This window comes from Aulostomus chinensis, chromosome 20, assembly GCF_037954235.1.
Source record: "Aulostomus chinensis isolate RoL2024-O1b breed Wild chromosome 20, RoL_Achi_v1.0, whole genome shotgun sequence".
Taxonomy (NCBI): domain Eukaryota; kingdom Metazoa; phylum Chordata; class Actinopteri; order Syngnathiformes; family Aulostomidae; genus Aulostomus; species Aulostomus chinensis.
Genome location: NC_141339.1, coordinates 20,177,417 through 20,190,203, shown reverse-complemented (window position 1 = coordinate 20,190,203; position 12,787 = coordinate 20,177,417). Strand labels below are relative to the sequence as shown.

The 12,787-nt window shown below is 44.6% G+C and overlaps 2 protein-coding genes across 5 annotated transcripts; one reads left to right on the top strand and one right to left on the bottom strand.

The window, feature by feature from the left end:
• Positions 1 to 22: 22 nt before the first annotated feature.
• Positions 23 to 3,938, bottom strand: LOC147243198 (sterile alpha motif domain-containing protein 15-like). 4 transcript variants are annotated; one of them, XR_015110577.1, is made up of 5 exons: positions 3,722 to 3,937; positions 3,474 to 3,636; positions 3,257 to 3,352; positions 1,661 to 2,291; positions 23 to 1,619 (listed from the first exon to the last, which is right to left on the bottom strand). XR_015110577.1 is itself a non-coding variant. In XM_086189176.1 (4 exons), exons 2-4 carry the CDS (start codon positions 3,564 to 3,566, stop codon positions 2,118 to 2,120), a joined length of 363 nt encoding a protein of 120 aa, XP_086045302.1. In that variant the 5' UTR covers positions 3,567 to 3,631; positions 3,722 to 3,938; the 3' UTR covers positions 23 to 2,117. The 4 variants fall into 4 exon arrangements, 3 of the variants coding, with proteins under 3 accessions (XP_086045302.1, XP_086045300.1, XP_086045301.1); XM_086189176.1 differs by having other exon boundaries at positions 23 to 2,291; positions 3,474 to 3,631; positions 3,722 to 3,938; XM_086189174.1 differs by having other exon boundaries at positions 23 to 2,291.
• A 14-nt stretch (positions 3,939 to 3,952) lies between these two features.
• LOC147243197 (methylmalonate-semialdehyde/malonate-semialdehyde dehydrogenase [acylating], mitochondrial-like) lies at positions 3,953 to 12,758 on the top strand. The gene is made up of 12 exons (XM_086189164.1): positions 3,953 to 4,279; positions 4,552 to 4,590; positions 5,779 to 5,853; positions 6,550 to 6,711; positions 7,153 to 7,231; positions 8,076 to 8,378; positions 8,629 to 8,750; positions 9,698 to 9,887; positions 9,993 to 10,174; positions 10,295 to 10,474; positions 10,889 to 10,987; positions 11,074 to 12,758. Exons 1-12 carry the CDS (start codon positions 4,241 to 4,243, stop codon positions 11,176 to 11,178), a joined length of 1,575 nt encoding a protein of 524 aa, XP_086045290.1. The 5' UTR covers positions 3,953 to 4,240; the 3' UTR covers positions 11,179 to 12,758.
• Positions 12,759 to 12,787: the final 29 nt, after the last annotated feature.

Below are 12,787 nucleotides of genomic sequence, written 5' to 3'. Positions count from 1 at the left end.
TTTTTTTTAAGAAAATGTGCAGGAATGTTTATTGGTTTTAAAATAGAAAATAAGTGGGGAGATAGTCAATAGACTCCAATGTTACATAAAGTCAATTTGGATAAAACATGTCACGGTACATCTACAGGCAACAGCAGCTATGGATGCATATTCTTGCATGTATATGGCAACAACAACAAAAAAAGACAAAAATGTTGAGCCAAGTTTCACATTCATGGGGTGAACAGCTAAAATAACCCTGTAACAAACATCCATCCAGACACTGGACTGTAATGTCACTCGTGCAGTGGCCCTGGTTTGAGGGGCCATGAGTTGTGTGAAACCTTCCTGATGAACTGACTTTGATCTCAGGGATCCTTCTTTTGTGTCTCAGGTTCTGACTTTCATCTCTGGCGGTCATCGTCTCGTTGGTGGCGTTTGATGAGGATCAGCTGAACGGGCGTTGCTTTAACTAATTCGCAGGCAGACATACAGTTATTAAGGAGACATTCGATCTTCCCAAATATCATGCAAAGTCCACTCCGATAAAACATTTGGTGGACATTAAAGCAAATATGGCAGCTACAGCTTAATATTCCTGCATGTTTATGGTTTATGGCAAGAAAGTGTTGAGCTGGTGGAAACTTAAGGCTCCAGCTCCCTGTGGGTCTGCTTGGCACTCAACCCCTCGCTATCCGATGCAATGATCCTATATGGCCTTTTTGCAAGTTGGCGAATATAAGAGGTTATTACAGCAGCGCAGTAGTCTTCTTGAGATATACTCACGGGCTCGGTGTTCTTTATTGCCAAGAACAATGGGACACACTGCTCTGGAGCCCTCTTGGCCATTTGAAATAGGTGTTCTTTGTCATGTGCTGTGAATCAGCCTGGGGATTTCTATTCCAAGTCATTGGTTTCATCCAGTTACAACACTTGCACTCAATCAATATAGATCAGAGGCTGTTAAAGCACTGCCATCCTGAATAAGAAAAAAGTTTCCAGGGTGTCTATGTGGGTGTCAGCGCTGCTGAAGTGTATATATTACAAAAGCTTAGCTACAAAAAAATAAAATAATTATTTACCTATTATTATATGGCATGTGGTTTGTCCAGGTAGTGTAGCCATAACCCCTCCATGTCTACCAATCATTACCCCTACCCCGAACCCTACCAGGGCCTAGCCCAACCCTTGAAAGTTCTTTGATCGCAGTCGACATGACTTTGATCTCAGTCGGTGCAGGGCCTGAACCAGCTAGTTAGCATCAAAGCTATCCAGAATCTCGTCTGTCATCTGAGTTATCATTTCTGTCTGTCATCTCGATGGCTCTGTCATCTCAGACCCCAGACTCAGACGGACGACTGGTTGTTGAGCTGATTGAGCTGATGGAGTCGTGGTCATTCTGACTGTCACCTCAGTCGTCGCGGCTGTCACCTCAGTCGTCGCGGCTGTCACCTCAGTCGTCGCGGCTGTCACCTCAGTCGTCGCGGCTGTCACCTCAGTCGTCGTGGCTGTCATCTCAGTCATCGCGGCTGTCACCTCAGTCATCGCGGCTGTCACCTCAGTCGTCGCGGCTGTCACCTCAGTCGTCGTGGCTGTCACCTCAGTCGACTGGCTGTCACCTCAGTCATCGTGGCTGTCACCTCAGTCGACTGGCTGTCACCTCAGTCATCGTGGCTGTCACCTCAGTCATCGTGGCTGTCATCTCATCTTCCCTCTCACCTCAGACCCTTGGACCCCAGGCTTCAAACTCTACACTGCATTTCCCTACGGTTCCAGCAACTCGCAGGCTGCTTGATGTTGATCTGAGCGTTGAGCTAATTGAGTCCCAGACATACGGAGACCTCTTGCATTGTAATATGATGAAGATTATACTTCAGAAGCCACATCCACAGTAAAGCACATGTTAGCAACCTGCACAAAATCCCCAGCTTCTATCAGAATAACTGTTATATTTGCTGACCTCAACAACAGCAACGAGCAGGCATTTTGCTGGTGGGAAGTGTGAATGTCAAGGCCTGCATGAGGCTGGTTATGAGTGTCTCATGAGTGCCATCCTGATGGTCAGTGTCCTGAAATGACGTTGACACGTCTCGGTTGCTCGGTTGTGCTCCTTTTCCCAGACGATCAATTGCGGGTTCTCACTGATGTGTGGCATCCAGGAACTGCTGGTAGGTGAGGCTGTCCGCGCGTTCACCTGTCCGGCTCTTTCTCTCCAAGAACAGGGCAACATTGTCCCGCCGAGGCTCGGCGATGCTGCGACTCCACGGGATCTGTGTGATCCCAAGCAGCTCGCGCAACTGAGCAGAGATGGCCTGCAGAGCACACAGCGGAGTTCAGGGCTTTGATAAGGCATCGAATAATTTATCTCATGCAGTAACCCAAGACATGAGTCAGTAAAAAGGTTATGCTTCCCAAAACAAACTAGCCGAATTTTACATTTTCACAAAAAAAAAAAAAAAAAATGTCGAAGGCGCAGCATGTGTGATCCAGCTGATGTGAGGTGTTAAACTGCAAATGATACAACAGGCGACTGCAAATGGATCACACGCTGTTCAACGGAGATGTGAAACTGAGCTCCGGTGACTCTTAGTCATCTCAGAGATTGCCGGAGAGACATTTTCATCTTGTCTTTACCTCAACTGTTTCATAGGTCTTTTGTGTTCAGCGCTTTGCGTTCCATTTTATGCATGAATTATGCATCATGAATAAAGTTATTATGTGTTATGTGTGGGCGGCGTGGCTCAGAGGTAGAGTGGCCGTCTAGCAACCGCAGGGTCGCTGGTTTGATCCTCACTTCCCCCGGTGACCATGTTGAGTATCCTTGAGCAAGATACTGAATCTCTAATTGCTCCTGCAGCCCTGCTATGGACTGGTGGCCCATCCAGAGGGAACCCTGCCTCTCGCCCAATGTCAGCTGAGATAGGCTCCAGCAACCCTTAACGGATAAGCGGTATAGAAAATGGCTGTATTTTATTATATACTTTCCATATCCTTTTTCTTGATGCAGAGGATGACACATTTTAGTTGAAGGCCTACTGCAGAAGCCCAACTGGGGACAGGAGTTGCAAATTAGCAGCATAGCATTAGATTATGTGAAATACATTAGTTTTACACTCTGTGTTGGTACTATTGCATCATCCCTATTAATTAATACCAACAACAAATACATGGAAATAACACCATTGTTCTTGGATTGAGTAACATCTTTTGCAAAAGTGTCCCGCGATAATTAATCTAAACAGCGGATTACTACTGAAACGCTTCCTCTTCTTTGTACCTGAATGTGTTTAAAATCTGTAATTCCAAGCCTTGGCAGATTCTCCAGCACACAAATCAGCTTTCTTCCTGTGATGAAGTTCTTTGTAAAACATTCCTGAAAAAAAAAGAAAAGAAAAGAAAACGAAATGAGGGATGAGACGTTTGAAAAATGTAAAAAAAAAAAAAAAAAGATAAAAATCATGTGTCATGTGTTTCTCCATGGTCAGGTAACCTACTGTATATTGTGGAAATCCTATAGACTCGACCCATTTCGCAACATCATCACAACTCCACTGTAGGAACTCGAATGTATGGGCATGCGTTGCCATGGAAACTGTAGCCTGCTCACGGGTGTTAAGAACGACTGCCTTCACTCACACTCAGGCGGGTTTTACTATACTGATTAAAAGTTCAGAGATTCTGGTCATATTCACAGATCACAGGTCAAATCCTCTGTCATCTCCCTCTCAGCTCCCATCGATACCTCATTCCCTTCGATTGGCCTCCTCAAATCAGCCACCCCGATCACAGGCAGGTCCGGAGAACATCGCTCAGCCCTCACTCCCCCAGGCCTCCAACGTATACCATAAAACCGGATTTTTCCAAAATGTCAAATAATGAAATACAACTTCACACCGCACTTAAAGTTCCCCGAAAATATTCACCAGAGACGATTCAAGAACGTTGTTGCTGAGAACAGCCAATCAGCTTTCAGAAAATTGGGGCGTTGGTAAATCGGGTTTAGTGATTGGCTATTGTATCGGGTTAATCCCGCCCACACGGAAAGGACTCTCTAAATGGCAGCACGCAGCGATCTCTGATCTACAAATCACGCGGATTGGTATTCGTCACGCACTCTCGCGTTACATATGCTTTGTTGATCGAGGTAAATACGCCGCGTTGTATCCCTCCGCTCTGCTAGCTGAAGTTCCTGCACTCCCCGCGGTTTGTGGGTCGGTTGAAGGGCTTTCTGAGAACTGTACGGGAAACTTGTCTCATCACAATGGCTGCAATTCTTCTTCGCAGCATTTCCAACAAGAAGGTAAAGTAATTTATGGTCGTCTTACTTTAGTATAATTGGTTTGGTGCACGCTTATGCAACTCAAAGTAGCCAACAACCAAGTAGCTAGCTAAATAGTCACACATTGCACGCTTCATTAGCAGGCAAATAGCATTCGTGTTACCCAAGTTAAGTAAGCAAGAGCAGGCTTTCTGCATTACGTGAACAAGAGTGACACGTCGACTCTGCTCCACTGCACGTGGTCTCGGGTACATGGAATTAAAGTTGATTGTTCGGTTCTGGTTGTCTTGCAGGCCCCCCTCCAGCTGGGTCGCATGTGTTACTCCACAGTGGTAAGGAAGAGTTCCCACTCACCAGCTGACACAACTCAGAAATGAATAAAGGTTTTATAAACTAGCACAGAATGAGCATGTAGTTACTTTGAGAGCCTTCACACTCCATTACATGTTGGTTTCATCATTGTTTTTGTCATGTGACTCGCTTGTGTTTTGTAATACCTGATGGTAACATTTGTTCAGTTTGATAAACAAAATGCTTCACGCCTTCATGAATTGTTGCATTCCGCAGTTATCCATCAGATTTACATGCGGGCTTTTCCCCAGATGGTCAGTTTGTCAACTCCACAATGTTTACATGTATTTGTCAGTATGATACTGGAAGCAAATTCATCAATTCATCCATGTTGAACTACTTATGTGAAGTCAGGCAGCAGGTCCAGCAGGGAACCCCAATCACCTCTCCCCCCTGGCCACTTAAACCTGCTCTGATTTGGGGGTCGGTAGGCGTTCCCAGACCAGTGTGGAGATATAGTCCCTCCGCCTGGTCCTCTGTTTTCCCTGCAGCCTCCTCCCAGCCTGATGTTCCTGGAACAGCTTATTATTTTTTATATATTTTTATTAGCTCTTTATCAATGCAAAAGCCACAAAAAGTGAATATGGCATATAGTCTTATGAACTTTTGGCTGGACCACAGATGGCACTTGAATATATCGCTTTGGGCTCTGTGAGATTGTGATAATGTTTCATAAATTGATATTTCTCAGTCAGAGATTCATATTTAGAATTTTTTTTTTTAAAACAATAGGTGATGAAGATAATGATTAGTGCAACCATACACTTGTAATGCTAGTAACAAATGATTCAACATAATGTACTGACACACCAGACACCAAAACGCCTCCACCAGAATCTTTTCCTATGTGGATTGCGTTGCATTAAATACATTTTTTTCCCTCTAACAGCTGAAACTGATTTTTATAAGTGTGCACTCTTTTAATTATCCTCTACTGTACAGAGACGATGAAGCTGCTTAGACTGAAAGTGCCCGTGTGGAATTGGGACGCCTTCGATGTAACATGAGAATCTAAACCATCAAGACGGACATGAAATGTGTCTGCTGTAAATTTAATGGCAGCAACTCAACTGTAGAAGTGCGAGTCCCTGCATAAGTCATGTCATGATGGCTGGACCACCTGCATTCATTTTAACAAGATGGAATGGTGTGTTTGTGTGATCCTGTAGCCCACCACCAAGCTGTTCATCGATGGCAAGTTCGTCGAGTCCAACACCTCTGAGTGGCTGGACATTCACAACCCGGTGAGTAGAACCAAGGTCGGCGCTGATGGCTGGCTGCAGATGACCCGCGCAGCTTAGCTCTTGTAAATAAAGATTAGAGCGTGGAAATGAGTCCTGATTTTACAAGTCTGTAGAAGTGAAGCAAGAGAAATCGCAGCCTTATCAACATGGCCAGTCAGGTTTGTACCTTCTACCTCAACTGGAGTTCAATTTGTGAAGTAAACAGCCCGAGCAGCAAGGCCGCGGAACGATGACGGTAGAATACTAAAACAGACATCTGCGTTCATACACAAGCTCCTCCGTAATGAGCTGCAGCAGTTACTTCCCAGCCATTAACTTAATCACCTGCTGTTTTGATTATCATTCGGAGTCATTTTGTTGAAGAAAATGTCCAAACGCTCAGATTTCTGCTTTTTGAATGTAAACATTTCCTGCCTTCTCTAGTTCTGTGATGGGAAACTGGATGTCTGGGTCCTGGACTGTTGGTCAGGACAGAGGACATTTATGGAGATCATCTCGGGTTTTGGAATACTGCCCCTGAGACTTGCGTGTTTTCTTTTGAAAGCTACAAATGAACAGCCGTCTCAGCGGAACTCTGCTGATGATGAATCATTACCTGCAGCCCTAATGCTGTATGAATGTATGTGAGGTGATACCCGGTAATGACTCCTGTTCCATGAATCAACTCATGTTTGTGGACTCTCTCCTCTTTCTCAGGCCACTAATGAGGTGGTGGGACGTGTTCCCAAAGCCACCCAGGGTGAGATGCTGGCAGCTGCTGAGTCTTGCTCCAGAGCCTTCCAGTCCTGGTCCGAGACCTCCATCCTCAGCCGGCAGCAGATCTTCCTGCGCTACCAGCAGCTCATCAAGGATAACATTGTAAGTTCTGGTTGTTGGTGTGTTTATAAAATTATGGGTGTCAGGGTTTTTTGTGGGTGTCCCTCAAGTCTGTGCCATATCACCCACGATATACAATTCATACCATCTGTGTTTCTGCTAAGTTAATGTATTTGCCTTTTTCTGTCACCACTTTTTAATTAATTGTTTTAAAAAAAATTGTATTTCTTAGCAATGCCAAGATTATGTTCTATTTTTTTTGTCACATCTTGTCTTTGCAAGGCTCTGAAAACTGTCTTTTTGTGTCATTTGTTTTACGGTACTGTTGTACCAAGCGTACCATTTATATTGCTGAGTGGGGAACGGTCCACCTGTACCGTCTCCATTTATTATAATAAGTTATAGAGCAAGGGAATATTACATTTTCATGGGTTTATACTTGGAAAAACTACTTCTTCTTTTACATTTCCTCTCCAATTTCAGAAAGAACTAGCCAAGATGATCACACTGGAGCAAGGCAAAACTCTGGCTGATGCAGAGGGAGATGTATTTCGAGGATTGCGTGAGTAAAACCTTGCAGCACTGTTGGATTTAAATACCCCGATTGAATTAAAGCATGCTGAGGAATTTATATGGTGGAGCTTGAATTTAAACTTCTCCACATCTAAAGTATCTCTTGTGTGCCCTGATGAAACGTCTGTGGCGCTGCACCCCATTATACTCCAGGTGAAATTTTAATGCTAAGTGGCAATGGGGTGACCATTATTTTTGTGTACTCCTTGCAAAGGTGATGTTTATTCTAAATTAATGATGGGAGCAGGGTTCTATTTGGTGCTCTTAAGGTCTAAACTGCTGTCTAATTACGAGGTTAAAGCAGACAGTCTGGCTACGTTGTTTCTGCAAAGCACTTCGCATGCTATGTAAGGACGATTACGTAGCTCCTCTTATTCTCTTCACTTTGGCAACCTGTCATCGACAAGAATCATGTTGAGAAATTAAGAGCCGTGTGCCCTTGCAAATAATGGAAGATATATTTCAGTTATTACAAGACGGGCCACGGTGTAATGGACTGCCAAAGTATTATTGTGTACTTGGTACAGCTCCCAGCTTGTTAATTCTGGCGCGCTAACCTTCATTTATCAGGCGAGAGACAGGCCACATCTGCAGGTGTGCTGCCAGCGTTAGAGATTACCTGCAGTACTGTGACCAACCTTGCTTGAAGTTTTCTATTACAGTTTACTCACAGGGAAAATAAATTCTCAGGTAGGGTTTTATTCTTAAATAAATGGCTGCTTTTAAGTAATAGGCTGAAGTGCAGAATGGATTGTTTCAGTGTAATGTTAAGGAATGTTGGCGTGCTTCACTGTGAAGCTCATTTTTCAGCTTCTGTGACTTCTCTTCCCCAGAGGTGGTTGAGCACGCCTGCAGCATCACGTCCCTCATGCTGGGGGAGACCTTACCCTCCATCACTAAGGACATGGACACTTACACCTACCGGCTGCCTATCGGTGTGTGCGCCGGCATCGCCCCTTTTAACTTCCCAGCCATGATCCCACTGTGGATGTTTCCCATCGGAATGGTATGTGGCAACACTTACCTGATGAAGCCTTCCGAACGGGTCCCAGGATGCACCATGCTCTTGGCCAAATTGCTGCAGGACTCTGGGGCACCAGATGGTACCCTCAACATCATCCACGGCCAGCACGCAGGTGAGCGTTGAGCTTCCTCCTCTTTCTCATCCTCTGTGTACTAAACAACAGCAGGAAGGATGATTCACGCAGTGATATTATACCTGCCTCCAGGCTGTATGTAGATGGGAAATTTCCATAATGTTGTCAGCCTACATCTGTATGTAATTCACAAGAGGTAGAAGATGATTTGAATCTCTGTATCTGAGCCCCTCAGGGAGCAGCGCATATGAGACAGAAAGAGACTTTACAGTGTACGTTTCTTGTGTAGCGGTGAACTTCATCTGTGACCATCCCGCCATCAAAGCCATCAGCTTCGTTGGCTCCAACCAGGCTGGAGAGTACATCTACGAGCGGGGCTCCAAGAACGGCAAGAGAGTGCAGTCCAACATGGTACACCAGAACCCTGCTGTCTTCATTTTACGCTCCTGACTGTCTCACTATAGACGCAAAAAAATCTCCGCACAGTAGGGATATGTGTGTTGTTGACTTGACCGTTTATGTGATTGACCTCAAACTTGCTGTGGACATCACCGGTGCTCTGAGGAAGGAAAGTCCTGAATTTATGGGTCTGAGGTCCAATGGACTTGAGTCTGAAATATCAGACAGTTCTCGAGATGACGGACTGAGATGTAAACCTTTGAGATGTGGGTGATCAAAGCAGTCAGAGAGATTAGAAAAAGGAAAAAAAAAAAACCAACCTGAAAGTATTTTGGCACCGCGTAGCGTCTGAAATGATGATACCGTCATACAAGCAGCCGAAATGAGTTTCTACCTCAGGGTGCCCCGGGCTTCGCCTTTGGAGATATGATAAGGAGCCCTAAGTAGAACCGCTGCTCCTCAATACTGAAGAGTCAGCTGTAGTGGTTTGGGCATCTGATTTGGATGCTTCACCGTCCTTTTGGGGTTACTGCGGGCAACTGGTAAGAGGCCTGGTGGTAGACCCAGAACACACCGAGGGATTGCAGTGTATAAATAATACCTCGTGTGGCCTGGGAGCGGCTCCTGGTCCCCCGGGAGGAGTGTGTTGCTGAGGAGAGGGACGTCTGGGATTTTTTTTTTTTAACTCATCTTTTGCCACCGCAACCCAATCTTGGATAAGCAGCAGAAAAAATTGACTAAACATTTTGCTCTTACATCAGGGATTATCAGCCTCACTGGGCTGAATTTCCATGATAAGACATAAATAAAACACTGTTTCTGTTCAGGAATCAAACATGGTGCAAAACATTGGTGCTGTCAATCACTGATATTAGTAACATGATTAGCGCTGTGTTCTGCCATTTGATGCCCACTGTAAAGCAACCTTACAGTGCTGTAACCTAGATTTCTCATTCCAGGGTGCCAAGAACCATGGTGTGGTGATGCCTGATGCCAACAAGGAGAACACACTCAACCAGCTGGTGGGGGCTGCTTTTGGAGCTGCTGGCCAGCGCTGCATGGCTCTGTCCACTGCTATTTTTGTAGGGGAGTCTCGTGACTGGCTGCCAGAGCTGGTGGAGCGCTCCAAGTCACTGCGAGTTAATGCAGGCAAGTTTGTAAACAGAGATACAAACACTACAGCGAAGCATTTATTATGCAAAAATACAAGCTGTTTCCACTGTAATCGGACAATGTTGCCCATGTGTCCTGAAGGTGATCAGCCCGGGGCAGATGTGGGTCCCCTGATCTCCCCCGAGGCCAAGGCCAGGGTGGAGCATTTGATCCAGAGTGGAGTGGACGAGGGCGCCAAGCTGCTGCTGGATGGAAGAAATGTCAACGTCAAAGGATATGAAAATGGCAACTTTGTAGGACCAACCATCCTGGGGGGAGTCTCGGTGAGCTGAGACAAAGGGTGCCACATGGCCTCGCTCTCGCTCTCTCTCTCTCGCTCTCTCTCTCTCACACTCACCCTCTCTTTCATACTGGTGTTAAATATCTGTTAATGTTCTCTTCAGCCAAACATGAAGTGTTACAGGGAGGAGATTTTTGGACCAGTGCTCGTTGTCCTGGAGGCTGACGGTCTTGACGAGGCGATCGGTTTAATCAACAACAACCCCTATGGCAACGGCACCGCCATCTTCACCACCAATGGTGCCACCGCACGCAAATACACACACGAGGTGGACGTAGGCCAGGTGAGACGTGCTTGTTACTAAGATTTAATCAGCCAACATGAAATATGATTTTTTTCACGTAGGAAACGGATGATACGTTCGTGTGAGGGGGATGTCTTGTATGTAATTTATTAATAATCGGCTAAAAAAAACAACAACATTTATACATTTTATTCAACCAAATTTAACATGTCAGGATACGATACAGCCTCATTTAAAGACTAGAACTCTGAGGTCATAAACACACAGTTGTTTTTCCTTGGTTAAGTTTGACCTACATTTAATTTTAAGTTGATACCTCACAGTAGTTCCTCGGGAAAGTGAATGTTGTTGCCTGGGTGACTCACTGCAATGGTAGAGACACCTTGAGAAAGCGTTGTACCTGGATTTAACCTCCCTACCAGTTTCTTGAAAATGTTGAGTATGCGTTTCCAGATCGGCGTGAACGTCCCCATCCCCGTCCCTCTCCCCATGTTTTCCTTCACCGGCTCCAGAGGCTCGTTCAGGGGAGACACCAACTTTTATGGCAAGCAGGTGACGTCATGACCATCACGCAGTCACTTAAAACAACCTTGACCAGAATGTAAAAGCTGACGCGGCGCTTGCCTTCTTGTCTCTAGGGGATCCAGTTCTACACTCAAATCAAGACTGTGACATCACAATGGAAAGCTGAGGACGCCACCTTGACCAGCCCTGCTGTTACTATGCCAACCATGGGACGCTAAGCTAAATGGTGCATCCGTAGAACCTTTCTAGTGACTTTTCTGATGCCTTAAGAAGATTCCTGCAAGGAGTGATGGAGGAAAAGTCGCTTTTATGGAAAGGTTTCCCCTGGTGATTGTTAAATCTTTGACCATCCTGGACACTGGTAAACAAACAAACGACAACAACATTTACACCTCCCTAGGAGAGCAGGATGATGACTTGCACTGATGCCATGAACGGCGCTGTTCCTCTCGTTTCGTGTATTGACTGGAGTTAAACATGATTACCGCCGCGATCTTGCTCTGCTGCCGCACCTCCTACAGGACAGAAGGAGAGGATCAGGGATTACGCCTCTGAGCACAGCGAACGTCTTCCACCAGCTTCCTCTGTGGTTTGTGTTGAAACTAGACAAGTAGGTGTGAATCCTTGAAACGCCACGTCAGAACATGCACACGTCCATTCTGTCACTCCATTTCTACAAAGCAGAAACGTAGCCTCAGCTCTGTTTACACAGGACTCCCTCACTCCTCAGTGTCAGACTTTGTGTGTCTTCCGTGTCAGATAGGGGTCCAAGCGTTGCGCTGGATTCAGGCTGTTGCGTGTCAGGTTAAATTGCTGTGAACTGAATTTGACATCTTGATATTATTTGGAAGTTGCTTGGATTAAAATATATTTGAGATTTTTTTTTGGTGTTTTCATCCAAAAGGGTCTGAGCTACTTAACATTTTTATCCCTTCAATGTCTGGTTTGTCTGTTTTAGCTGTAGATGATGTTTTGGCTGTAGATGAAGAGATTATAATCAAGCTTTTGGAATACCAAGGTCATAATTAGGATTAAGACACTGTGGTATTGGTAATTACAGACAATGATGTCATTTGGTAAAAGAAGCTAATCAAAATTGTGTAACTGAAGTTGTGTTGGTGATTTTTAAAAAACAAAAAACAAAACATGATGTATTCTATTGTGTTGACTTTGGCTTTCACATCTTTTTAATATTCTGGAAGCCCAAGTTAATTCAATAAGATACGGCCCCTTCTCAAGCTCAGGGCATGCTCATTAGCCTTTCACACACGTCTAAACTCATGAAATTTGATTCAGTAACATCGATCCGACCCTTGAAATAACCGTTATGTACTTGAAAATACAAGTTTTAGTAAATTCCCATGTGTGTACTGTATTATTCCCAGCATTTTTGTTGTTGTTGTTGTTTCATAATTTAAAGAGTCCCACACACACACACACACACACACACACAGGGAAAATACTACTGATTTGTTAAAAAAAACAAACATGTAAGTTACTTGGTAAATTAGTAATGACTCATCACCATGGAATTAATTACATGATGAAGAGCTGGAAATCATGATAAACTTGAGAGAAAAGAAGCAAAGTCAAGAGGCTGTGAAAGCTTTTCACAAGCAAATTAGTGACACGTGATTTCGCTCGTACTTCTCCATAATTGACACAAAACATGACAAATACTGCGAATCTGAAATAAGCGAGTTACCTCAAACTAAAAACAATGTTATTCCCAAATAAAGCGTTCACATTTGGCCTTTATCTCAATCCGTAGGAGATACTCAAAAAAAAAAAAAATAAATCCCAAAACAAGAACGCATCACGAGACGT